This window comes from Rhinoderma darwinii, chromosome 2 (assembly GCF_050947455.1).
Source record: "Rhinoderma darwinii isolate aRhiDar2 chromosome 2, aRhiDar2.hap1, whole genome shotgun sequence".
NCBI classification, from domain to species: domain Eukaryota; kingdom Metazoa; phylum Chordata; class Amphibia; order Anura; family Rhinodermatidae; genus Rhinoderma; species Rhinoderma darwinii.
Genome location: NC_134688.1, coordinates 84,434,702 through 84,461,891, shown reverse-complemented (window position 1 = coordinate 84,461,891; position 27,190 = coordinate 84,434,702). Strand labels below are relative to the sequence as shown.

The window sequence follows — 27,190 nt, the reverse complement described above, 5'->3', positions numbered from 1 at the left end:
ATGACCCATAGTTGCTCCAAGCCCCTTTATTAAAATGTTAGAATCTGTGCTTAGCAGTGAAGGAAGGAAGTTCACTACTGGGCGCAGGGCAGGTTTAACAGTTTGGTCAGCCAAGTGCAAAAGTTTTAGGAGTGCCCCCCCCCCCCCTTCTCTGAACAGAAAATGTGGTCTTTGTTCCCAGTGGTTGGGCTGAACTGTAGTGTCCTGTACTTATCAGTCTCCTGCTGTGCAACCCTCCTCCTATATCCCCTCCCCCTGACACCCCGCCAATGCGCTCAACTGGCATGATACCGCTACGCTGCGTCAGCAATGGGCTCAGAACGAGCAGACGCTGCACTTCTCCCTCCTAGCCCTGCTACCTGGGAAACTGCCTCCCTGAAAACCAGGAACGCTACGGAGTGTTCAGTGGCCCTGCACAGGACTACAGGATGGAGAACGGCCAAACCGACATAGAAGGGGAGAAGGAAGACCACAAATAAAGGTGACGGACACAAGGACTAACAGGGGACATACATTTAATAGCGATATGCAAAACGGCCTAAAGAGAAGATCTCATTTTTTTAAACTTAAGAAAAATAGAGATTAAAATCAAGTATCATACTGGTTTTTGCTAAACTAAAAAAAAAAAGTTATTTTACATAAAGTTATTACATGCACAGGTATTCTAGAATATATACGTATTATCAGAATGGTGTCTTAGGTGCTGCGGGTGATCATCACTTGTAAAAATGACATCTCAAAATCAATATTTTATTACAGAACTGCTGTGTATGCAATTCCTTTTTGCAAAAGAATGAGTGGGGTGTATGCACGCACAACAATCCATTGAATGCTCCTATTACTTAGCAAAGAGATCAGAGAGGGGAGACTCATTAAAGGGAATGTGTTGCCAGCAAAACATGTTTTGTTTTTTTTTAATTAAACAGTTAGTGTATAGGTGATTAAACATTGTTCTAATTTTTTTATTTTTTTCACGAGTCAGGAAATATTATAAATTAGATTCAATTTATAATATTTCCCAGCACTGGTCACTAGATGGAGCCATTCCCAAAATTGCAGCATTGCATGTGGTAAAGCAACCACATTGCTTTATGCTGCAAAATTGGGTAAAAATCCCCTCGCTCTAGTGAGCTCTCAGAATCCCCCCCTCCTTTATCCTGGCTAGTGCCGGGATAAACGAGGGGTTTGAACGGTCTAACCTCCTACACTGTGTGTCGCCATTTTTTGCGCTAACACACAGTGTAGAAGGTTAACATACAGTAGTAAACACACTGAAACACGAACATGCATAGAAATAACTTACCTGCTCCAGTCGCCGCCGCTCCCTCCGGTCCATCCGCTGCCGCTGCTCCATGTGCACAAGTCCGGAAGCCGCGACCGGAAGTAGTAATCTTACTGTCAGGCCGCGACTTCCGGTCCACAGGAAAATGGCGCCGGACGGCGCGCATTTCAAATTGAACTGTGTGGGAGCGGCGCATGCGCCGTTCCCACACAGCGGCGTACACGAAAGTGGATGGAACGGGCCCCGTTCGCAGTCCCTATGGGACTGGAGCTGCCGTATTCCATGTCTGTATGTGTCGTTAATCGACACATACAGAAATGGAAAAAAAAAATGGCAGCCCCCATAGGGAAGAAAAAGTGTAAAAATAAAAAAAAGTAACACAAATTAATCCAAAAGTTTTTAATAAAGCACTAACATCTTTAACATATTAAAAAAATTTTGGGGGTGACACTGTTCCTTTAATAGTGGAGAGAGAAATATGACGTACACTAAGCATTAATTGGATTTTCCGTTAACCTCCACAGCATCACTGAGAGGAAAGATTCCCCACCTCCCTAGGGACAGGAAACATGGAAGCAGCAAATAAAGGTCTCCTACCCGTTACCTTATCCAGTTAACATGGTATATTGAAATTATGCAAAAAAAAAAAACACAAAACAAAAAAGAACTCGAATTGCTATGGATAGAACCTGGTCTGGTTTGTAGCGTTTGAAGAAGGTTAGAGGCGAAGCCCATAAGGCTGCATGGCAGGCCTGCCCGATGGATGCCAAAACACCTTTAGCAAGGGAGGTAGCAACTGCCCTGTGGAATGGGCTTTCAAGTCTTCTGGAGAAGTCGGATATCAGGAAGCAATAGCGAGCTTTATCGAGCGAGCCAATAGTGGTTTTACTTTGGAATGCAACCCTTGTTCTTGCCTTGGTATCAAACAAAATAGTCTGATTTCTTGAAATTCTCAGAAGGTAGAGGAGAACACAGCTATGTACATTAAGATTCGTGAATTCACAAACCTTCTCTGTAGGTGGATTAGCACAGAATGAAGGGAGTGAGATCTTTAGCCGACAATGGAATTTTGAAAATACTTTGGAAAGGAAGGTTGGTGTTTGAGAATGATCCTATCTTTAGAGAGGCTCTGTCACCAGATTATAAGTGCCCCATCTCCTACATAATCGGATCGGCGCTGTAATGTAGATCACAGCAGTGGTTTTTATTTGGAAAAACGATCATTTTTGAGCAAGTTATGAGCTAGTTTAGATTTTGTTTCTTAAAGACCAACTGGGTGTTGTACAGAGGAGTGTATGAAGCTGACCAATCAGTGACTAATCAGTGTCCTGCACTTCTCATTGTTCCAACCCTGCTTCTTTCACTGCACAATCACACTGGGCTGTGGATCATGCTGGGCTGGAACAATGAGAAGTGTATGATGCTGATTGCTCACTGATTAGTCAGCCTCATACACTCCTCTGTACAACACCCACTTGGTCAAAAGTAAAAACACGCCCAGTTGTCCATTGAGAAACTCATTAGCATAAATCTAAACTAGCTCATAACTTGCTCAAAAATGATAGTTTTTCAAAATAAAAACCACTGCTGTTCTCTACATTACAGCGCCGATCAGATTATGTAGGAGATAGGGCACTTATAATCTGGTGACAGAGCCACTTTAATAATGGTAAGATATGGAGCTCTGAAGGAGAAAGCCTCTATCTTGCCCACTCTTCTGGCCGTCTTGACAACCAATAATAAAGCACCCAAGAGGGATGTCAGAGATGGGTTCAAGGACTGATAGAACAAGATTAAGGCCCCAAGAAGGGCACAGAAGAACAGAAAAGATGAAGTATTTTCGTGTCCTTAACCCTTTCCCTCTGCAGCCATTTTTCTGATTTTCATTTTCGCTTATTCTCCCCACCTACAAAAAGCCACAACTTTTTTTTATCTTTGTCGATATACCGTATGAAGACCTGTTTTTTGCAAGACTAACTGTAGTTTTTCCCTGCATTTATTGTACCATATAACGTACTGGGATACTGGAAGAAATTTCCTTGTGTGGGTTTGTTTTTATGGCATTCACCGTGTGAGAAAAATTACATGTTAACTTTATTCTATGGGTCAATAAGATTACAGCAAAACCAAATTTATATATATTCTTAGAAGAAAAAAGTGTTGCGGTGGGGGGCCCGATGAAATGTCAGAGGGGGCTCACCCCGTATCACCCCACAGTTGCTTTTGACCAAGGCATCTAAGGGGTTAAACAAGCGGGATACCGCGCGTTACTGAAGTGTCTGCGGTTTCATAAAGCCGATAGGCTCGTTCTATGGAGGAGATACAGCCTCCCACATATAGACGGCGGAAGTCAGGAATGATATTTTTGATCAAGGTATGTTTAGCTAGTTTAAGAAGGTACTAAAAGCTGAAACTTGTACTTTTAAAGTGCTAGTCGTGAGCCTTTAAAAAGACCAGGATCAAAGATGTGCTTTCCAGAGAGGTCCCATTTGTTTTTTTTTGTTTTTTAGAAAAGGTCACAAAAGCGTTACTAAATAGAAGATAGATTTTTGACGTCATCTACTCTACTTCATAGCCGTAAGCATATATCAGATGGTACGTTTAGCATCCATGCTGTCAACTAAAGGTGTGGGACCCCCAAGATGGAGGGCTGGACCCTGAATGAGAAGGTCTGGCAAGGGGGGGGGGGGGGGGGGGACAACGACACTGTAGTAATTCCCTGTTGATAGGATCAGCAGCGGGAACCAGGACCTCTTCAGCCAGAATTACCTTGCTCATGAAATTTCTTTGGGATGAGACAGAAGGGTGGAAAGGCATATAAGACTGTTCGGTCAAGTTTGCGACAGGGAATCCACCTGGAGTAGAAATTTGAAACCTGATGTTTTTTTTCTTGTGGTGAACAGGTCTAGGACTGGAAGCCCTCACTTCTTTATCAGTTGGAGAAAAATGCTAGGGTCCAATCCCCATTCGCAAAGAGGATCTATGCGGAAGTCGGGTAACAGATTTTCTTTGCCTCTCAGGTGAATAGCAGATAGAGAGGAAAGATCCTCCCCAACAGCACATTTGAGCTGCCACAGAAGAGAGCTTTCTGCTTCTTGTGCCCCCCTTGTTTATTTGGGTGGTTATATTGTCCGACAACATTTTTACATGTATTGTGCTTAGTTTATTGCTAGAGCTTTGAGGGACAGCTGTGAATGTTTAGGCTAGATGAGGCTGAAGGCAGATTGTCCCAAGTCTTCTGGACAAAGATGTGTGCGCTCCCCAACTTCAACAGATGCGGCACTTGCTATTTAGAACCGCATCTGAGGGGCTAAACGGGCGGATTTCGATCCACCCACTAGAGCAGCGATGCCCCAAGTTCTCGGCTACCTCCGATAGCTGAGAACGGGGAGTTTTAACTGCTCCCGGCGGCGCAGCATTATTCTGATGCAGAACTGTGAAAAGGCATAAGCATCAGAATAAAGACCGTTAGTGGCCACCATGAAAAGGCGTATTGGCGGTCTCGAACGGGTTAAAAATAAGTGTTCGCAGAAGTAAGTTGTTCCGACTTACTTAGAAGGGGTTTTCCCATCAGGGACATTTAGGACATATCCACAGGATATGTCATAAATGTGAGATAGATGTCGGTCTCACCTCTGGGACCCGCACCGCTCTCTAGAATTGGGCCCCCTAAACCCCGTTCTACTTGTGTTCTGGCTGATTTCTGACCCAGAAAACAGAGTGGCTCGCTGAGCTACGCGGTTTCAGTAACTCCCACAGTAGAGAATGGCAGTTAAGGAAGAAGCGTAGCATGCGAGCTACGCGGTTTTCTTATTCTTGATTGGAAATCACAAGCTTCAGCCACAACGAGGTAGAATGTGGTTTAGGGGGCCCCAAGATAGATATGGGACCCGCACTTATCTGAAATTTATGACATATCCTGTTGATATATCATACATGTCCTTGATAGGAAAACCCCTTTAAAATCACCTGACCTTACTTCATGTATTTAGGACAGGTCCTATGTCTCACTCAGACCGCAGCCATACTAGGCTCCGCCCGCCCTCCTCCTGCTCCTAAATGTGAGTGAGTAGGGTAGACCAAGCCAAGTAGCAAAGACGCGGCGGAAGCACGTTCGGAGGTCGGGCCAGACCAAATGATCTGCCAGGCCTTATACGGTCCGCACGTTCCCCACCCCTGATCTAGAGACAAGCAGCCATGTTATACGTGATAAAACTCACAGTAAAATAGTTGTTACAATAGCCACAATAATAATTATTCCAATAACATAAGTATAGGAGTAGTAATTTTAGTTTTTTCGTTTTCCACTCCCCACTTTCCAATAGCCATAACTTTTTTTATGAAAAAAAAAAGGAGAAACCTCTCATCTCCACCGTTATTCCCCTGAATGCTGTGATCAAAGCTGATCGCATCATTCAAGGGGAAAATGAGAAGGGGGGGGGGGCCCTTGGATTGCGCTATAGGGAATACCTGTGACACGATTGAGGGACAAACCATATATGGGCAGACAGCCCAGGGTCCATTGAAGGACCCCAGGGCTGTCTTACCATATTTCCGGTTAGGGCATACTTAGGTACAATTTTTTTTTGCATCATTTATGATGTGTACGCTGTAAAAAAAATACCAACAGCTTTCTTTCACTTATTGTGAAGCACGAGGTGTGATGAATTGTGCCTCCATGTGCCTCACATTAATAGTAATTAACCCCATCATGTACCTTACACATTAACCCATTATGACAGAAACATGATGGGGTTAATTACGATTAATGTGAGGCACATTCAAAATTCATCACACCTCGTACCTCACATCAGAAAATGTAATAACTTATTTTTTTTATTATTATTACTGTTGCCAAAGTATCGTCTTGGTATCGAAAATCGCAATACTACACAAAATATCGGTAATGAAGTTCAAATTCTGGTATCGTGACAACCCTAATACGAAAATAAATATAGATATAGTGTATTGTCATTGGGGACTTCATTGGGCCCCCAGGCTGAAATGACAACCATCCGCAAGGGGAGAGAACCCATTGGCCGCGATGCCGTCAGAGGGGGCTGCTCTCCTCTTTCTAACGGCTTAGATGCCGCGGTCGATACTTACTGTGCCATCAAAAAGTGGTTAAATGGCCAGCATCAGATCACTCTCTGTTTCTTAGCATTAGTGCGAGGTGTCAGCTGTAATACACAGCTGACAACCGCAGCGTATGGAGCGGTCCCAGCGCGCGAGCCCGCTCCATATTTAAAACCTTTGCACCAGGACGTACGGGTCTGTCCTGGTTCGTCAAGGGGTTAATACATGTATATTAGAAATTGTATGGTTCGCTATTTTATAAACAAAAGAAATACCCCTTTAAAGTTACTGATCCACCCACAATAAGCAGTACTAAGGTGGTCCCTTCAATGCTGTACCTGGCACATCATGCTGTGCCTGGCACTGCAGCTCATCGCAAACTCAGACACTTAGAGCCCCAATCGATCACACATTGACGGGATAGTTCATGTATATAAATTCCTGGAGACCTCATTTAGGCCTTGCTCACAAGGCTTTTATTGCAAGATGATTCCAACACTTTTTCAATGCCAGAATGAGCTTGCTGACCAGGAGCTTTACCCCCCCCCCCCCTTCCTGATCAGGCACATTTTTACGTTATAGCCATGTGCAAATTTAAAAGCAAATTGTTCTTCGATTACTCTTCCAACCTACATGTATTTGGTCTGGTTTTCCACAGAACATATTGGGCTTCCATATTGTTTTAAGTTTTTTTTAAAATATGGAATGAAAAATGACAAAAAAAAAAGTTGGAAAAAATGTGAATGTGTGATTTTAGGGGTTTTGTTTTTCTTTTTACATCTGGTGCATGCCACTGGGTCAACACACCTGAATACATATTTGGCAACTTCTGCCGACTTCAGCTATACCAAATATGTGTGCATTTCTTACACACTGGACGCAAGGTGGTGATTACAATGAATGGTGCGCAAACTGGCTTTTAGAGACAAAATTTCCAATGCTGATTCGCTGACACCATATGACCATTACAGATGTTGTGCAGTTTTCAGTCCACAAACACTGATGGCCTATCCTCAGGATAGGCGATCAATATCTGATCGGTCAGGATCCGACACCTGGCACCCCAGATCGGCTGTTTTGAAGGGGCCACAGTGCTCATACGAGCGTTGCTTCCCCTTCATTTCCATTACTGCTCACACTGTGAATCGCGGACACACTTGTAGAGGCGGTTCAGTTTTACAGCCTTCTCCCATTCAAGTGTATACTGTAATACTGTGAACCGCTGCTACAAGTGTCCACGATTCAGTGTGAGCAGTAAAGGAAATGAAGGAAAAGCGACGATCGTACGAGCAGCGTGGTCCCTTCAAGACAGCTGATCGGCAGGGCTGCGGTAGACGGGCCACCACCGATCAAATATTGATGGCTTATTCTGAGGATAGGTCATCAATTTTTGTGGACTGGACAACCCCTTTGAAACCCCAAAAATTATAATTTTATGGAAAGTAGACCCCTGGGTACTAATTTAACGACGGATCAAAGACTTAAAAATCTGCAGCATGCAGATGTTTTGTAAAATCTCATCTACTTGCCTTGTACTGTAATCCGAAGCAGACTTCGCCTGAGCCACAGGTAAAATTTACAGTGAATCCGCCACATCTAACGCCACCCTAAGGCCCAGTTCACAGAGTTTTTTGGCGCTGATTTTGATGTGGAAACCAGGTTTCCATGGAATTAGCACCAATATACGGATGAAAATTGTTGTTTTTTCCCGGGCGGCTGGGAGGCAGAAAAAGCGTTTTACACCAGTGGTCCTCCATGGTCTCGGGCAAAAAAGTGCAGGCAGGTCAAAATTTGGCCACACACTACACAGGTCGTCCGACCAAAGATCGCTATGTCCCATAGCCTACACCGCAAGTAATGAAAGTCAATGTGGTTGCGTTGCGACCTGCAAGTAACTGCGACACGACATTGTGGCAACTTGCATGTTGCGACACAACCACATTGACTTTTACTACATGCAATGTAGGCTACGGGACATAGCGATCTTCGGCCGGTCGACCTGTGTCATGTGTGGCCAAAGTCGCTGTGTAGAAGGTAGACAAATTTATTTATAGACAAAATTTTTATTGAAAAAAATTTTTTTTTTTTACATTACATTATTCTTCTCCCTCTCTGGCAGTCTGCCAGAGAGGGACAAGATGCAACTGGTGATCGCTGTGACAGGATGTCACAGCGATCACATAGCTGAGCTCCTTACCGTCGGCACGCAAGCGCTGCTGGGAGGAGCAAGGTGATCGCTGTGACTGGATGTCACATGATCGGAGACCACGCTGAGTGGTCTCCGGGTGAAAGCTTCGTGATATCTGCTATCTCTAGACAGCTGTTTGACAGAGCTCCTCACAGACGGCGCGTAAGCGCTGCTGTTAGGAGCAATGTGAACGTTGGGACAGGTTGTCACAACGATCACATGACCGGAGACCACGCTGAGTGGTCCCCGGTGAGAGTTCCATGATACAGCTGTCTAGAGGCAGCTGTATCCCGGAGCTAAAGGCCTCCGGGGAGCGGAAAACCTGCTAACTCTGCAGGAGGTTCTGGAACGGCCATGCTGAGTTCATTGCGGACCGCCCAGACTTTTATAGTCTATGGGTGGTCCGCAAGAGGTTAAAAACAGCTCTATTTTGCCTCCTATTGTTTACAATGGGTATAAGGGCAGTGGTTCAAACGGTGCTGATTTTTTAGCGAACTGAATCTAAATAAGCCAGGCTGAAAACAAAAAGAGCCTCTTGACCTATATAGGAGCAGATCCTGCCTGAAATTCCCAATAAAATCAACGGGAAACTTTTTAGTTTATAATGCGCCGAAAAGCGCCAAAAACATTGTGTTGATTTTAACTTTCAAAGTCAAAACCTCCAAGGGGCTGTTCCTTAAAGGAACAGTGTCACGAAAAAAAAAGTTTTATCAGTTTGATTTTAGTCTTTCATTAAAAACTTCTATATTTATTTGTGTGTTTGTGTTTTACTTTTTTTTTATTTTTACACTTTTTCTTCCCTATGGGGGCTGCCATTTTTTACTCCATTTCTGTATGTGTGGATTAACGACACATACAGACATGGAGTACGGCAGCTACAGTCCCATAGTGAATGCGAACGGGGCCCGTTCCATCCACTATGGTGTACGCCGTCTGTGTGGGAACGGCGCATGCGCCGCTCCCACACAGTCAAAGTTGAACTGTGCGCCGTCCGGCGCCATTTTCCTGTGGACCGGAAGTCGCGCCCGGACAGTAAGATTACTACTTCCGGTTGCGGCTTCCGGACTTGTGCACATGGAGCAGCGGCAGCAGACGGAGTGGATGGACCGGAGGGAGCGGCGGCGACTGGAGCAGGTAAGTGATTTCTATGTATGTTCGTGTTTCAGTGTGTGTTTACTACTGTATGTAAACCTACTACACTGCGTGTTAGCTCAAAAAATGGCGACACACAGTGTAGGAGGTTTGACCGTTCAATCCCCTCGTTTCTCCCGGCACTAGCCAGGATAAAGGAGGGGGGGGGATTCTGAGAGCTCACTAGAGGAGAGTGTGTCCACCCCAAATTTGCAGCATAAATCAACAGTGACCATGCTGCAATTTTGGGAATTGCTCCATCTAGTGACCAGCACTGGGAAATATTATAAATTAGAATCTAATTTATAATATTTCCTGACTCGTGAAAAAAATTAAAAAAAATTAGAACAATGTTTAATCACCTACACACTAATTGTTTAACTAAAAAAAATACATTTTTTGCTAGCAACACATTCCCTTTAAAGAGGCTCTGTCACCAGATTATAAGTGCCCTATCTCCTACATAATCTGATCGGCGCTGTAATGTAGAGAACAGCAGTGGTTTTTATTTTGAAAAACTATCATTTTTGAGCAAGTTATGAGCTAGTTTAGATTTATGCTAATGAGTTTCTCAATGGACAACTGGGCGTGTTTTTACCAACTGGGTGTTGTACAGAGGAGTGTATGAGGCTGACCAATCAGTGACTAATCAGCGTCATACACTTCTCTGTACAACACCCAGTTGGTAAAAAGTAAAAACACGCCCAGTTATCCATTGAGAAACTAATTAGCATAAATCTAAACTAGCTCAACTTGCTCAAAAATGATTGTTTTTCAAAATAAAAACCACTGCTGTTATCTACATTACAGCGCCGATCAGATTATGTAGGAGATAGGGCACTTATAATGTGGTGACAGAGCCTCTTTAAAATATGTGCAAAAAAAAGTGTCACAATCCACTGGCATTTTAGAATCAGCGATTAAAATTTTGATTTTTCAACTTTAAAGAAAAAAAAAAAAAGTGTGTGAACATATCCTTAGGGTTATTTCACACCGTGAAAATTTCCCACTGAAAATCCACATCAATTTACAGTACAGTATGCCGATGGCACTTTAATAACCCCTTCCCAACATTTGACGTATCCATACGCCAAAATTGGGTAGGCGAAGTATGGAGTGGGCTTAATTCGTCAGAAAGAGGGGGGCGACCCCCTCTAACAGCTCACCGCGCGGGGGGGACGGGGGGACGGACGATTGTGGCTATGGCTGCCTGGGGGCTTAATGAACGCCCCCCAGGTCCGCCATCTTTGTACACCTATTAAGCCTTGCCTCCGGCAGGGCTTAAGAGGTGCCTGTCAGAATCACAATATACTGCAATACATTAGTATCGCTGGTTAGAAGTCCCCTAGGGGGACTAATAAAAAAAAAAAAAAAAGTAAAAATGAGTTAAAGGCATGGTGTTGACCGAAAAACATGTTTTTTTTTTTTAATTAAACATTTAGTGTGTGGGTGATTAAACATTGTTCACATTTTTTTTATTTTTTTCACGAGTCAGGAAATAGTCAGGAAATATTATAAATTAATTCTAATTTATAATACTACCCATTTTTGGTCACTAGATGGAGCTATTTCCCAAAATTGCAGCATTGCAACATTGGGTTAAAAGCTCTCGCTCTAGTGAGCTCTCAGCATCCCCCCCTCCTTTATCCTGGCTAGTGCCGGGATAAACGAGGGGTTTGAACGGTGTAACCTCCTACACTGTGTGTCGCCATTTTTTGAGCTAACACACAGCGTAGTAGGTTTACATACAGTAGTAAACACGAACATACATTGAAATCTCTTACCTGCTCCTGCCGCCGCGGCTGTCTCCGGCCCGTCCGCTCCGTTTGCTGCCGCTGTTCTATGTGCACAAGTCCGGAAGCCGCGACCGGAAGTAGTAATATTACTGTCCGGCCGCGACTTCCGGTCCACAGGAAAATGGCGCCGGACGGCGCCAATTTCGAATAGGACTGTGTGGGAGCGGCGCATGCGCAGTTCCCACACAGACGCCGTACACGGCAGTCAATGGGACGGGAGCCGTTCGCAGTCCCTATGGGACTGTGGCTGCCGTATTCCATGTCTGTGTGTGTCGTTAATCGACACACACAGTAATGGAAACAAAAATGGCAGCCCCCATAGAGAAGTAAATCAATTAAAAACGTAAAAAGTACAACACAGCAACATACATTAATAAAATTTATTGATCTATCACACTAAAACACATAACATATTAAAAAAAAAGTTGGTCGTGACACTGTTCCTTTAAATAAAGTTTTTTTGGGTTAAAAAAAATAAATGTAAAAATTAAAAGTTCCAAAAAAAAAACAACCTTTTCCCATTTTCCCCCTAGAGCATAGTAAAAGAATAAAATAAACATAATTGGTATCGCCGTGTCCGTAAAAGTCTGAACTATTACAATATATCATTATTTAACCTGCAGTGAAAGACGTAAAAAAATAAAATAAATTGTAAACGCCAGAATGTCTCCATTTTGGTCACCTCATCTCCCACAAAAAAAATGAAATAAAAAAAAATGATCAAACCGTCGCATGTACACCAAAATGCTATTATTAAAAACTACAGCTTATCCCGCAAAAAATAAACCCTCATACCACTTAATTGACGGAAAAATAAAAAACTTATGGCTCTCGGAATTTGGCGACGCAAAATTCTTTTTTACACTTAGGTTTTTACATGTAAAAGTAGTAAAATATAGAAAAAAACTATATATATTTAGTATTTCCGTAATCGTATTGACCCACAGAATAAAGTTAACATGTTGTTTTAATTGCACAGTGAATTCCGTAAAAACGGCGTGCAAAAAAACATGGAGGAATCGCAGTTTTTTTCATTTTCAACCCCACAAATAATTTTTTCCCTGTTTCCTAGTACATTATACGGCAAAATAAATGGTGCTACGAAAAACGACAACTCGTTGCGCAAAAAATCAAACCCTCATAGGACTATATCAACGGAAAAATAAAGACGTTATGGCTTCTGGAATGTGGGGAGGAAATAACGAAAATGAAAATCTGAAAGTTGTTTACGACGGGAAGGCTAAAAAGTGTGTGTGTGTGTGTGTGTGTGTGTGTGTGTGTGTGTGTGTGTGTGTGTGTGTGTGTGTGTGTACACACACATTATATATAATCCACACAAAATGAGGGCATGCTGCGGACTTTCTAATCCTCAATAACTCATTTTCATCCTTTGCAATGCATATGCTGAAATCCACACCAAAACGTGCATGTAACACGTGGATTTTGGCACAGATTTTATGCGAAATCGGCAACATAAGGCTGTGTTCACACTGAGTTTTTTGCAGGAGGAAAATTCCTCCTGCAAAAACTGCTCCAGACGGTTTTTGCACAGTGGTTTGACAAAAACTCATCAAAACACTCGTCGAGGCGTTTTTTTTCCTCTTTCTGACCGATTGAAATGGGGTTTTGGAGTCGGAAACCGCCTCAAAATGGGTCATGACGCTTCTTTTTACCACGACGCGGTTTTTTTAGTCGCTGTAAAAAACTCGTCCAACTCCCACTGAAATCAATGGGAGGCATTTTCGGGCGGTATTTGACGAGTTTTGCGGCGCGTTTTCCGTGTCAAAAAACTGTGTGAACAGGGCCTTAAAAGTCTGTAGCGTGCCTAAAAAGACGTATCATTTTTATTGTACTTTGATTTTTAATTTTCCATGTGATATATATATATATATATATAAAATAACCCTGAAATGTAGCAGTTTTCACTTTGGCCACTGAGCCTCACAATAGACTGATCCTTCCTGTTCTGTAGGGATCACTTCTCAGCAGTCTCCTCATGATCACAGACAGAATTACAATAAAAAGGTAACACCTTTATATAAATAAGACAGGATCCACTTTTCACAATAGACTGATCCTTCCTGTTCTGTAGAGATCAATTAGCAGTCCTCTTAGTATCACAGACAGGGTAACAATGGAGGGCAACACTGGCTACACAAGACTTTAACGCAACTGATAAACTTTAACTATTGAGTGCCAGTAGTCCACAAAATTGCACACAACTCAATGTATTGCTTTAGACTGAGGCATGTTCCACAGCAAGGGTTAATACAGAAGACTAAACTCCTCCAGGGAGAAAGTCCTGAGATTCTATATAGAATGTTCAGAAACAGAAGACTATGCGGCAGGTCACATGACTCCACACATCACGTAACACTCATTCACATCAGGCATTAAGTCAATATACTGCAAATCAACCAGGATCACCATCTCCCACAACACTACCCAGTGCCACGAGTCCAATATACAGAGCAAAAGGTCTGGCGACAAAGCAACATGGTCAGACAGGACCCAATCTAGTCAACCACAACATGAAATCCATACCACGTCTCATACGACATTGACCTTATACAAGAGATAAAGCAGAAGTCTCATCACGTGATTAGTCGCAAACAACAAGCACAGCCTGAGCAGTGTACCAACCAGACATGTCTTAACCCATTCACCGCCATTCTCTACAAACAGAGTAAGCCACTCATCCAATGGTGCCAGCATGTAAACAAACCAGCATGTCAAGAGAATCCCTGAACAGGAGGGACAGGGCAAGGAGGATGGGTTTTTGTAGCCAGCCCTAAGTGGGCAGTCAGAGTCAAGGGGTGGGTGGGTTGGCAGCCAAAGGGTGGGAGCCAGGCTTCAAAGCAAAGATAAACCAACTCCCCGCACCCTCCTTCTGGCTGTATGCGTGTGGATGGGGGAGGGCTGCCCAGTGCGCTCTGGGTGGGTGAACATACCTGCCCCTTCTGTGCAAAACCGCCTCCTCCGGCCCGGCTGTCTGACTTTCCTGAAGTCATGTCTTCGCTCGTGTGTTCCTGATCTGCTGGTCAGAGAAGTCAGTGTGATGAATACAATAACAGCACATTCTAGCCTAAACTGCGTAGAATACAACATGGCGGCCAGGACAGGGAAGCTGCCACTTCCGGGACAGGCTAGCGGAGGCCCACAGGGAGAGTAAGGCACCCGGGGAACGAGTGTTCGAACGGGCATTTTAGGTGCGACCACAGTGGACATGTCAGGGTAGTGGGGTCAGACCAGGGGAGGGGGGCAATTTTATATTTCTACCCCACCCACCCAGGGGGACAGCGAAAAGGGCGGGAGAGGTGGAGAGACAGGAGGGAGGGGATCCTCGCCACCACCTCCGATTGTAGGGCAAGTAAAAAGGGGGCGAGGTAGCAGAGGGACAACGAGAGTGAGGGCGGATATTACTGTCTACACAGCCCCCTCGTCTCCTCCGGTAAAACCGGCCTCATCCTCCGCCCTGAAAAGGCCTACACGTTCCAATCGCAAACCCCTTCGTTCAACTGACCCCTCCTCCTACTCTTCCCGTTCTAGCAGATGGGGAGGAATCCCAGCCGCCCCCGTTATAATCCGCCATTTCTTACCGCTCATATTTGCTGGGGGCGCAGGCACTTCACACAAACCTCGGCTGACGATGGCAACCTAACCTGCCTGCCGCGCGGCGGAGACGGATAGCAGGCGTGGCTACGGGCGGAGATCGACAGTCTGCCTAACCACTCCCGCTGAGGGGCGGCTCCACCGCCCAATGGGGTGGCGCGGTGGGCGGGAAAAGGCTTAAGACTGACAGAAGGTGAAGGCCAATGACAGACCGTTCCGCTCCGCCCCCGCCACGGAGTGACGGAGTCGTACTACTGGGGGAGGGGAAAAAAGGAATGTGGCATGGGCGGGAAGAAGGGCGTTGCTCTCTTCCTCTTCTCCTGCTGAGTTCCCCTCCAAAAAATAACTGACGTGCGTATTGACCAATCATGGAGCGAGTTAGGAGAGTAACCTCGTACTCGGGAACCAATAAACAGAGGAAGAAGCGCTCATCTGCGCCTTAGAGTAATCGGTTACTAGGTAGTGTGGTTGATCTTGCACAACCTTAGGCGCCATTTCGTCGAATTTAAAGTTCCCCGAGGTAGAAGGGGGTTCGGCTGCTCGACTTTCATGTTGTCAGTATAAAGCCCGTGTTACGCGGTCACTTTGGCCGCTAGAGGTTCAGCAGCAGCCGAAATCGCGCCCTATAGGCGGGAGTTATATTGCACAATGCGACCTCATGCGGCTGCCAACAGTTCTAGGCTGTTGCAAAGGCTGAGGAGAGAGACTATTTGCGCCCACGTGCGACACATGAAGTAATAGAAGGCTCTGGAGTGGTTGATCATGATGAAAAATCTTAGAAATATTGTATGGTTGCACCGCCTCACATGATTTTGTTTTTTTTGATCTAGGGTATGTTCACACGCGGCAGATTTGTTGCAGAAATTCCTGCAATTGGAAGTGTTTCTGTATCTTGTATGTGAATTTTTACCACCCACATTCAGATCTGTGAAACATTTGCGGAAATCTCTACAGTAAAATTGTCGTGTGTGTGTGGACCTACAATGCAAGTTAATGGGGTTTTGCAAAAAAAAATTGCAGACATTTTGTGGATTTCAATATTTGCAGTCTTATTCTGTGGTGGTTTTCCTCTCCATATCACTATATGAAAAAAAAACAACCTTGAAATAGCAGTTTTCATACTGGTCACACTTTTCAGCTTGTGTTTACGCTGGGGTCAGTGCCGCTCAGCAGTCCTCTCCTCATAGGGCAGGGTTATAGGATGTTTCATTAAGGCCTTATTTACACAAACGTATAATACGTCAGTGCTACGCTCGCACGGACCTATGTTAGTGAATGGGGCCGTTCAGACGGTCAGTGAATGTCACGCAGTGTATGTGCGCAGCGTGAAACTCATGACATGTCCTATAATTGCCCGTGTTTCACGCTGCACGCACCCATTGAAGTCAATGGGTGCGTGCAAATCGCGCACGGCACACGGAAGCACTTCCGGGTGATGTGCGCTACAGTAGTAAAAACTACGAATGAAAACAGAAAAGCACCACGTGCTTTTCTGTTTGTAAACGTAAAACCAGGGTGTCATGATGCCGGCTGCATGAAAAGCACGCACCCCCGCACCATATGCTGACGCCACACGAACCTTTTGCACGCGCAAAACGCACACGCTCGTGTGAATCCGGCCTAAAGGGGTTATCTCGCAAATCCTCTTACACAAAATACTCTAGTCATTGACAGGATACACGTATCTAAAATAATTTAAAAAAAAATTAAATTCACATTTTATTTTTTTAATTCTTTTGTATCCCACGGCTTTCCTGCTCTCTGGGGGGAGGGGTTGGGGGTGGGCAGCAGCGCTGCACCATATGACGCTCTCACTGCATTGCTGCCAAGTAGTTTCTTGCGCTTCTATTTATACTGTTAGGCCTAGTTCACACAGAGTTTTTTGTAGGCAGGAAAATCTGCCTCGAAATTCCTTCAGAAATTTTGAGGCAGATTTGGACCTGCCTGCACTATGTTTGCAGCGTTTTTTGTGGTGTTTTTTCGGCCGCGGCAATAGAACTCCGTGGGTAAAAAAAAAAACGCAGCGAAAACCGCTTTCTCTGCCTCCCATTGTCAATTGGAGGTCAGAGATGGAAACACCGGAAGAAAGGGCATGACGCTTTTTGCCGCTCGTGGGAAAAAGCCGCCTCTACCTCCCATTGAAATCGATGGGAGGTGGTTTTCGATGCGGTTTCAAAAACCAGCGCCAGAAAACTACAAACTGAATAGTCCGTGCACAAGTCCCGACACCACATGACCAAGGATAAACTGCTTGTATTCATGCATGGTGCTGGCTCAACTCCTCACGCTTCTGCTGCTGTTCTCCTTAGGGTATGCTCACACACAAACTTAAAAACGTCTCAAATTACAGAGCTGTTTTCAAGGGAAAACAGCTCCTGATTTTCAGAAGTTTTTTAATCCACTAGAGATTTTCGCTGCATTTTTCGCGGCGTTTTTACGGCCATTTTTGACGTTTTTTTCGATAGAGTCCATAAAAAACGGCTCCAAAAACGTCCCAAGAAGTGACCTGCACTTCTTTTTTGTGGCCATTTTTTTCCGCGTAAAAAACACAGCGAAAAATGCTCCGTCGGTATAGAACGCCGTTTTCTCATTGAAGTCAATGGGCAGATGTTTGGAGGCGTCCTGCTTCCGATTTTTCAGCTGTTTTTCGGGTGGGGGAGTATGGGCTGAGCCCGTTCCATAGGACGAGCGCGTCGGATGTGTGTTATAACGATGTGTGTAACTAACGGGATCCCGCACGAGCACGGTCCCGCTTGATAAACCTGTTAAATGCCACGGTCAATAGCGACCGCAGAATTTAAATGACTAAAAGCAATGTAACGTGAGATCGGGGGGTGTCGGTTGGCATGGCAGCCTGGGGGCTGATGAAGGCCCCCAGGTCCGCCATCTTTGTACTCCCATAGGAGACTGTCAGAATCACGATATAGTGCAATACATTAGTATACCGTGCAAGCGATGCAACGATTGTTGGTTCAAGTATAAAAGAGTAAAATAAAGGTTTTTTTTTAATCCCCAAAAAAAACAAGCCCTCATATGGCAATATTGATAGAAAAATAAAAAAGTTATGGAATTTGGAAGGTGGGAAGGAAAAAACTAAAGAGAAAATTCGAAAAATGGCTGGGGCGGGAAGGGGTTAATTGTTACATGACCCTGTCTATCCATAAACTGGGCCACTAAACCACCAACAAATACCGTGACAGCATAAGGGAGGGAAGGCGAGGCGATGATGATCCTCCTTTCCACTTCAGACTGGCACAAACCCGCCCAAAACCTGGGAATATATACACAGAATTCCCGCTGTTTTTCATTTGGGAACCAATTAGAATAAAGGATTTTCCCGGCACAATATAGAATTTTCTAGAACCTGCGTGTGCCAGAAGGAGGGGGTGAAGCACCACTGACCTGACCATGAACTTGTACAGGTAAGTACCATAATGAAAAAATGGGAGAGAACGGTGGAATAAAACATTAATGAAAATAATAGAAACCTAAAGAAGGAAAAAATCGGGGGGGGGGGGGGGGGTGCCTTGTTACCATAAGGAGCACACTTTATTTACTCTAATGGCCCCTATTCATTATCTTTCAGTGTAATTTTTTTTTTAAATGATATTGGGTTTAAAATAAAATTCCCTTTTTCATGGTTAAACATATATTTCATACAGAGACATCTACTAAAAAATGTATTGTTTTTTTAACATGAGAGAACACAGTTTATTAATATGGGAACACCTCCGAATGGAGAATGCAAAACCCAGTGCAATAAGGGTATAGTGCTGATGGCAACCGTTCGCCGCTATCCGGCATCTATTAACTTCTTGCTGGCCTCCTGCTCCCCGGGGACGTCGGTATGTACTGCTCCCATCCGTGCCTTGCTGCCGTAGGGTGCGCACACTCTGGTGACCTCTTAAAGGCCCAGCGTACGCACCACTATATTCTTCCCTAGCCTATCCCTGTTCTACTTATCCTACTTAAGTCTGTCCTGCCCTCCTCCCCGTGCCTGAGCGTTGTTGTGTCAACCCATGTTCGTTATTGAAAATGGTCCCTTAGTTGTATCCTGTGTTCCCATATCCTGTATCCAGTAATTGTGTTTGTTCCTGAGTGAAGTCTAGTGTTGGAGTCAAGATCATCATCTGCCACGCCAAGTGTCATCTGCCACGCCCAGTGTCATCTGTGCCAAGTGTCATCTTGTGCCACGTGTCATCTGTGCCAAAGTATCATCTGTGCCAAAGTGTCTGCTACACCAGGTGCCTGCCACGACCAAGTATCTGCTACATCTTGTGTCTGTCTGAACTTCTATACAGGTACTCTTGTTCTAAGGACTTTTATTGATTGTAGTTTGGCCAGCTGCTACTTCGCTACGGCAGAGCTGCCTAGTGGGTCCACATACCCCACAGCCGTGACGGTAAGCTCAGGCCATGTATCCCACCGGTCAACCCAAGGCTGCAATTAAGTTGAAGGAAACAGACATGCGTGACCTCCGGACACGAAAAAATCAGCTTCTTCAGGCAGTGAATTCCATAGTTAATCGCTTGGATCTTCGTTCCGTGGCTGCTTCTACTACACCTCCTCCTGCTGATCCTGTTGTGAGTACTGGCCCCGGAATCTCTGAGACTCTACCACCTCGCTACGATGGAGATGCAAAGACCTGTAGAGGCTTTATTAACCAATGCCAGATTCACTTCAGATTGCACGCACATCTGTTCCCCTCTGATGTTACCAAGGTCACTTTAATTGTCTCCCTCCCTCCTTTCTGGCAAAGCTCTGGCATGGGCTAATCCCATCTGTGAAACGTGAGGGTCCGGAATCCTCTAATTTACAGTTGTTCCTAGAGATCTTCCGCACTGTTTTTGAGGAACCAGGTCGGACGTCTTCCACAGCTTCCTATCTTGTGGCCCTCCGCCAAGGGGAGGCAGCGGTTGGAGAATACTAGTCCATCTCAATGAATTAGAATATCATCAAAAAGTTAATTTATTTCAGTAACTCAATTCAAACAGTGAAACTCATATATTCTATAGATTCATTACACACATTGATCTATTTCCAGCATTTTTTTCTTTTAATGTTGATGATTATGGCAAACAGTTAATGAAAACCCAAAATTTAGTATCTCAGAAAATTAGAATATTATAGAAGCCCAATTTCAAAAATGATTTTTAATACCAAAAATGTTGGCCTACTGAAAAGTATATACAGTATATGCACTCAATACTTGGTCGGGGCTCCTTTTACATGAATTACTGCATCAATGTGGCGTGGCATGGAGGCGATCAGCATGTGGCACTACTGAGGTGTTATGGAAGCCCACGTTGCTTTGATAGCGGCCTTCAGCTCGTCTGCATTGTTGGGTCTGGTGTCTCTTATCTTCCTCTTGACAATACCCCATAGATACCCTATGGGGTTTAGGTCAGGCGACTTTGCTGGCCAATCAAGCACAGTGATACTGTGGTTATTAAACCAGGTATTGGTACTTTTGGCAGTGTGGGCAGGTGCCAAGTCCTGCTGGAAAATGAAATCAGCATCTCCATAAAAATGTCCTGGTATACGGCTGTGCTGACTATGGACTTGATATATCACAGTAGACATGTCTTGTTCTCTGGCTGGAGCTGGGTTCTTTTTCGTGAAAAAAAAGATGCATCTCTTCGACCCTGTATCGATTACCGCGGTCTTAACCAAATCACGGTTAAGAACAAGTATCTCTAATCGCATTCGTGGAGCATACAACTTGATCCGGATCCTTTAGGGTGACGAGTGGGAGACCGCATTCAACATTCAGACACTACGAGTATCTTGTGATGCCCTTTGGCCTGTGTGACGCTCCAGTGGTATTTCAAGAATTTGTGAATGACATCGTCCGGGATCTCCTCTATGTCTGCGTGGTGGTGAATTTGAATGACATCCTGATTTACTCACCAGATCTGACAACGTATCGGAAGCATGTCCGCCAAGTCCTTTTGCGGCTAAGGGAAAATCGCCTGCATGCTAAGCTAGAAAAGTGCATTTTTGAGAAGAATTTTCTGCTTTTACCAGGGCTACATTGTCATTTCTGATCGTGGACTCAAGATACATCCTGAGAAGGTGAAGTCCGTCTTAGAGTGGCCAAATCCTCAGGGCCTTCGGGCCATACAGCGATTTCTGGGATTCGCAAATTTCTACCGGCAGTTTATCCCAAACTTCTCGTCGCTGACTGCTCCAATCTCTGCCCTTACTAAGGGGTGAACGCCAAAGTATGGACCCCGGAGGCAGAGTCAGCATTTATCAGTCTCTAGAATGCCTTCACTTCAGCCTCGATTCTTCATCATCCTGACATATCTCGACAGTTCTCCCTAAAGGTTGACGCTTCTTCTGTTAGTGCAGGTGCACTTCTATTTCAGAGAAACTTCAAGGGTAAGGCAGTGGTGTGTGGCTACTACTCGAGACTATTCTCTCCTGCAGAGCACAATTACTCCATTGGGGATCGGGAGTTACTGGCCATCAAGTTGGCCTTGGAGGAATGGAGACATTTGCTGGAGGGCGACATACATTCTATTGTCATCTTTACAGACCACAAGAATCTTACCTATCTCCAGTCTGCTTAAAGATTTATATCCTCGACAAGCCAGGTGGTTGCTGTTCTTCGCCCGATTCCAGTTTGTGCTTGACTTCCATCCAGATGACAAGAATATGAGGGCCGATGCTCTGTCTCAGTCATTTAAGACGGAAGGACTCTGAACAGATTGCTCAATGCATTATAGATTCTTCCAGAGTTATCTCCGTCAATCCTCTTCAAATTAGAGACATTCCTCTTGGGAAGTCCTTTGTCTTGCAGACAGGAAAAAGATTCTCTGCTGGGGACACAGTTCTAAACTGGCTGGGCACTCTGGCGTTCGTAAAACTCGGGACCTAATTGCACGCCAATACTGGTGGCCCACGCTGCCTAAGGATGTTGTGGACTTTGTTTCCTCCTATGCTATCTGTGCCTCTAATAAATCTGCTCATTCCAGACCTGCTGGTCTGCTCCTACCCCTGCCAGTGCCCGATGCCCCCTGGCAAGATATTGCAATGGACTTTATTACTGAGCTTCCTCCTTTGGCTGGATGTACTAGTCTGGATGGTGGTTTTTCCTAGATGGCACATTTCATCCCACTTACTGGTCTCCCTTCAGCTCCTCGTCTAGCTAATCTCTTCATACAACATATGAACGGATTTCCTCTCCATATCGTGTCTGATCGGGGGGTTTAATTCACTTTGAAATTCTGGTGAGCCCTCTGTAAATGTAAACTCCTTAATGTATAATTGGACTTTTCCTCTGCCTATCATCCTCAGTCTAACGGCCAAGTCGAGAGAATTAACCAAATATTGGAGAATTACCTTTGTCATTAAACTTATGCTCCGCACGTCAACTGGGCACAACTTCTTTCTTGGGCCGAGTTCCCCTACAACAACCACACAAGTGAATCTACTGCCTCTACTCCATTCTTCATTGTTTACAACCAACATGCACATGATCCTCCTACATCCCATGTACCAGCAGCTAACTCTGCATTTGGAGACTTTCTTCACATATGGCAGCAGACCAGGTCCTCTATCCTACTGGCGGTCGACCGCATGAAGAGGAATGCTAATAGGAGAAAAAGAGAACCTCGTTCTGCAGTTGCTCTCAGCGGTTCTTCTGAAATCTTTGAAGTGAAAGAGATTCTGGACTGCAAGAGGGTAGCAGGAAAGATGTTCTACCTGGTGGACTGGAAAGGATTTGGTAGTGAGGAGAGATGCCCGGCCCTCATAAAAAAGTTCCGGCTCTGTCTTCATGCTGGCATCTACCTTTCTGGAGATGCTGACACACACAGTTGCAGCTCTCTCCTGTGTCCCGTAGGGTGCGCGCACTCACTCCTGGCCTTAAAGTTCCCCAGCCAACCCCATTGCACCCTGGACTTTAAAAGGGGCTCTGCCCTTCCTCTACTTGCCTGAGCGTTGTTTGTATTCCTGTGTTTGTCTATGCAATTGGTCCCTTAGTTGTATCCTGCTTTCTGTATCCGGTTGCTGTGTTTGTTCCTGAGCCTAAGCCTATAGTTGGAGTTGTGTGTGCCTCATCTGCCACGTCTGGTGCCATCCGCCACGTCTGGTGCTATCCGCCATGTCTGGTGTCATCTGCCACACCTAGTATCTTCTGCTACACCAAGCATCATCTGAGCCAAGTGTCTGCTTCACCATATATCAGCTACTCTGAGTATATGTCTGATCATCTAGTTAGGTACTCATATCCGTGAGACTGTTATTGACTGTTGCTTGGCCAGCTGCTTCTCCGCTACGGCAGAGCGGCCTAGTTGGTCCACATACCCTACAGCCGTGATACATAGTCAACAGAGAGTCCATGAGCACGTACACCAACTGCTCGGCTTTCCGAGAAAAGTCGATCAGAAACCAAGCGGCTCAGGGCTTCTGCCACTTCGTTTTAGTGGTCGTGGGGATCTCGTCTCAGTGCTCAAACCCCCACTGATCAAAACTTCTGACATGTCACTATGACATGTCAGAAGTTTTCTGACAGTTTAGTTACCCTTTAAGTGTCGGATTATCCATCTCGAGGTAAACTCTTGACAATACAACAACAGTTGTCCGTAGCAGAGATCATACTTTGAGACTGAGAACCTTCGTCCAGGAGACCTTTAAACCAGGTGACCGGGATTAGGATGGATAAGTCTGCCAATCCAGGAGGGAGACTTGATGGACATCCTGCAGGCCTTTCCTGACTCCTTTCCCTTTCATGGAAAATTAGATTCTATGTAGATTCTCTGCTGGCGCTAGCGGTGGGCGACGCTAAGGTTTTTTTGGCTTTGACCAGAACCAATGACGCATGCGTTTCATAGATTAACGCACGCCAGGCATGGAGTAGTCATCGCTACTTCCTACATTGGAAGTAGCATGGCTAGGGAGCTCCGACGAGGACCACAGCCACCACCGCCAACCTCAGCTTGAACACAGCAGGAGAGGTTGCCGCAGGTCCCAGACCCCAGAGAGAACAGGAGCAGCAAAAGGGAGCAGGTAAGACCAAACCCCCGCTGCCTGGTAGATCTTAGTTTAGTTTATTGTTAGTCACCCCCTGCTACCAGACCAGGGACGGTAGCATCCTCTTGTTGCCCCATAGGGACAGGAAAAAACACTGAGGAGGAATGGTGGGGAGTGGTTATTTAACCTCTTGTGATTTTCCTTTTCCTATTAGAGGTGGGGTCCTACCTCCTGTGGTGCTGTCATGGAGGGTGCTTTGAGAAAAGTTCAGTTTACACTCTGCGGTGTTGCTATCAGTATGTGAAGAGTGGGAGAAGAGGGTTGCATTGGCAATCCAACACAATGGGCAGCACTTTGAACACATTTTATAAGTGGTCAGAAACTTGTAAATAACTCATGAAAGAATAAAGTAACGTTAAAACTAACACCATTGTTTTTCTTGTGAAATTCTCGATAAGTTTGATGTGTCACATGACCCTCTTCCCATTGAAAAAACTAAAGTTGGATACAAAATGGCTGACTTAAAAATGGCCGCCATGGTCAACACCCAGCTTGAAAAGTTTCCCTCCCATATACTAATGTGCCACAAACAGTAAGTTAATATTACCAACCATTCCCATTTTATTTAGGTGTATCCATATAAATGGCCCACCCTGTGTGTGTGTGTATATATATATATATATGTTAAGGATCTGCCAGGCACAGCTTCTGTATCCACGCCCATAGGTAATCAGTCTGCACCTGCTTCTATGTCTGTGAGACTGACTCCATCTTCCACCACTCAGGATGGCAGTCTTAGGAGTAGGAGAGCCCATCACAGCCTGGCCAGACGGAGCTAGCTCCCGCCCGCTGTCTATTTATACCTGCCTTTCCTGTTCCTCCTTGCTTGTGATTCTTCTAGTTTTGTTTCCTGGCCCTGCTGCAGCTTCTTGAACCATTTGACCCTGCTTCATATTGACCCTGGCTTACTGACTACTCTCCTGCTCTGCGTTTGGTACCTCGTACACTCCTGGTTTGACTCGGCTTGTTCACTTCTCTCCTGCTCTGCGTTTGGTACCTCGTACACTCCTGGTTTGACTCGGCTCCTTCACCACTCTTGTTGCTCACGGTGTTGCCGTGGGCAACTGCCCCTTTTCCCTTGCTTCTGTGTACCCTTGTCTGTTTGTCTGTCGTGCACTTATTGAGCGTAGGGACCGTCGCCCAGTTGCACCCCGTCGCCTAGGGCGGGTCGTTGCAAGTAGGCAGGGACTGAGTGGCTGGTAGATTAGGGCTCACTTGTCTGTTTCCTTACCCCCATCATTACATAATCACAAGCCCATATACCTACTCTACCCTGGTCCCTCACACCACTATGGACCCCCTTGAGACCCTGGTTCAGCAAATGCAGGGTCTCTCCCTACAGGTCCATGCCCTGGCTCAGAAGGTCAACCAGCCTGATGCTACCATGGTAGTGCCCCTCACCTCACCTCTTGAACCCCACCTCAAGTTGCCTGACCGGTTCTCAGGGGACCGGAAGACTTTTCTCTCCTTTCGGGAGAGTTGTAGGCTCTATTTTCGTTTAAAGCCCCACTCCTCAGGTTCTGAGAGCCAGCGGGTGGGTATAATTATGTCCCGGCTCCAGGAAGGGCCCCAAGAATGGGCCTTCTCCTTGGCTCCTGACGCCCCTGAACTTTCCTCCGTTCATCTTTTCTTTTCTGCTCTCGGACTCATTTATGACGAGACTGACAGGACTGCCTTTGCCGAGAGTCAGCTGGTGACCTTACGTCAGGGTAAGAGACCTGTTGAGGAGTATTGCTCTGACTTTAGGAAGTGGTGCGTAGCTTCTCCGTGGAATGACCCTGCCTTAAGGTGCCAGTTTAGGTTGGGTCTGTCGAACGCCCTGAAAGACCTGCTAGTTAGCTATCCCTCTTCTGACTCCCTAGACCAGGTTATGGCTTTAGCGGTACGACTTGACCGACGTCTCAGGGAACGATAACGTGAACGTTTTTGTGTTTTCTCCTCTGACTCCCCCATGATGCCTCCTGAGGTTCCGTTGCTTCGTTCTTCCACGGAAGACTCGGAGGTACCTATGCAACTCGGGGCCTCCGTGTCCCCCCAACAACGTAGAGAGTTCCGCAGGAAGAATGGTCTCTGCTTCTATTGTGGGGATGACAAGCATCAAGTGAACACCTGTCCTAGGCGTAAGAATAAGCAGCCAGAAAACTTCCGCGCCTAAGTGATCATCGGGGAGGTCACTTGGGCGCACAGGTATTTCCCGTAAATATGAAACGTAATAAAATCTTGCTTCCCTTTCAGGTCTCTTTTGGTGGTAGGTCTGCTACCGGCAGTGCCTTCGTGGATTCAGGGTCGTCTGCTAATATCATGTCTGTGGAATTTGCTATGTCTCTAGCTATGCCTTTGATTATTTGCCTAAACCTGTCCCGGTAGTGGGTATCGACTCCACTCCTCTCGCTAATGGTTATTTTACACAGCATACCCCTGTTTTTGAACTCCTTGTTGGCTCCATGCATTTGGAGCAGTGCTCTGTACTGTTGATGCAGGGATTATCGTCCGATTTGGTTTTAGGCCTTCCCTGGTTGCAGTTGCATAATCTCACGTTTGACTGGAATACTGGGGATCTTACCAAATGGGGTAATTAATGCTTGACGTCATGTTTTTCTGTTAATTCTATTTCTCCCCCTGAGGAGGTGAACATGCTCTTGAGTTTGTTCAGGACTTCGCTGATGTTTTCTCTAAGGAGGCCTCCGAAGTGTTACCTCCTCATAGAGAATACGATTGCGCTATCGATTTGGTACCAGGAGCTAAGCTCCCTACGGGTAGGATATTTAATCTCTCTTGTCCCGAACGTGAAGCCATGAGAGAGTATATCCAGGAATGCCTGGCCAAGGGTTACATTCGCCCCTCTACTTCTCCGGTAGGTGCTGGCTTCTTCTTCATAGGGAAGAAGGATGGTTGTCTTAGGCCATGCATTGACTACCGTAACTTGAATAAGGTCACTGTAAGGAACCAGTATCCCCTTCCTTTGATTCCTGATCTCTTTAATCAGGTTCAGGGGGCCCAATGGTTCTCTAAGTTTGATCTACGGGGGGCGTATAACCTTATCCGCATCAAAGAGGGGGATGAGTG

General features: G+C 45.4%; 1 protein-coding gene across 1 annotated transcript in view; it reads right to left on the bottom strand.

Moving 5' to 3' along the window:
* SP1 (Sp1 transcription factor) overlaps positions 1-15,267 on the bottom strand; it is a 31,528-nt gene extending 16,261 nt beyond the window's left edge. Inside the window, exons 1-2 of the mRNA XM_075851846.1 lie at positions 15,073-15,267; positions 14,425-14,507 (exon numbers count right to left, since the gene is read on the bottom strand). Coding sequence (XP_075707961.1) covers positions 14,425-14,507; positions 15,073-15,079 — 90 coding nt within the window. The 5' untranslated portion in view covers positions 15,080-15,267. The remainder of the gene's footprint in view (positions 1-14,424; positions 14,508-15,072) is intronic.
* Positions 15,268-27,190: the final 11,923 nt, after the last annotated feature.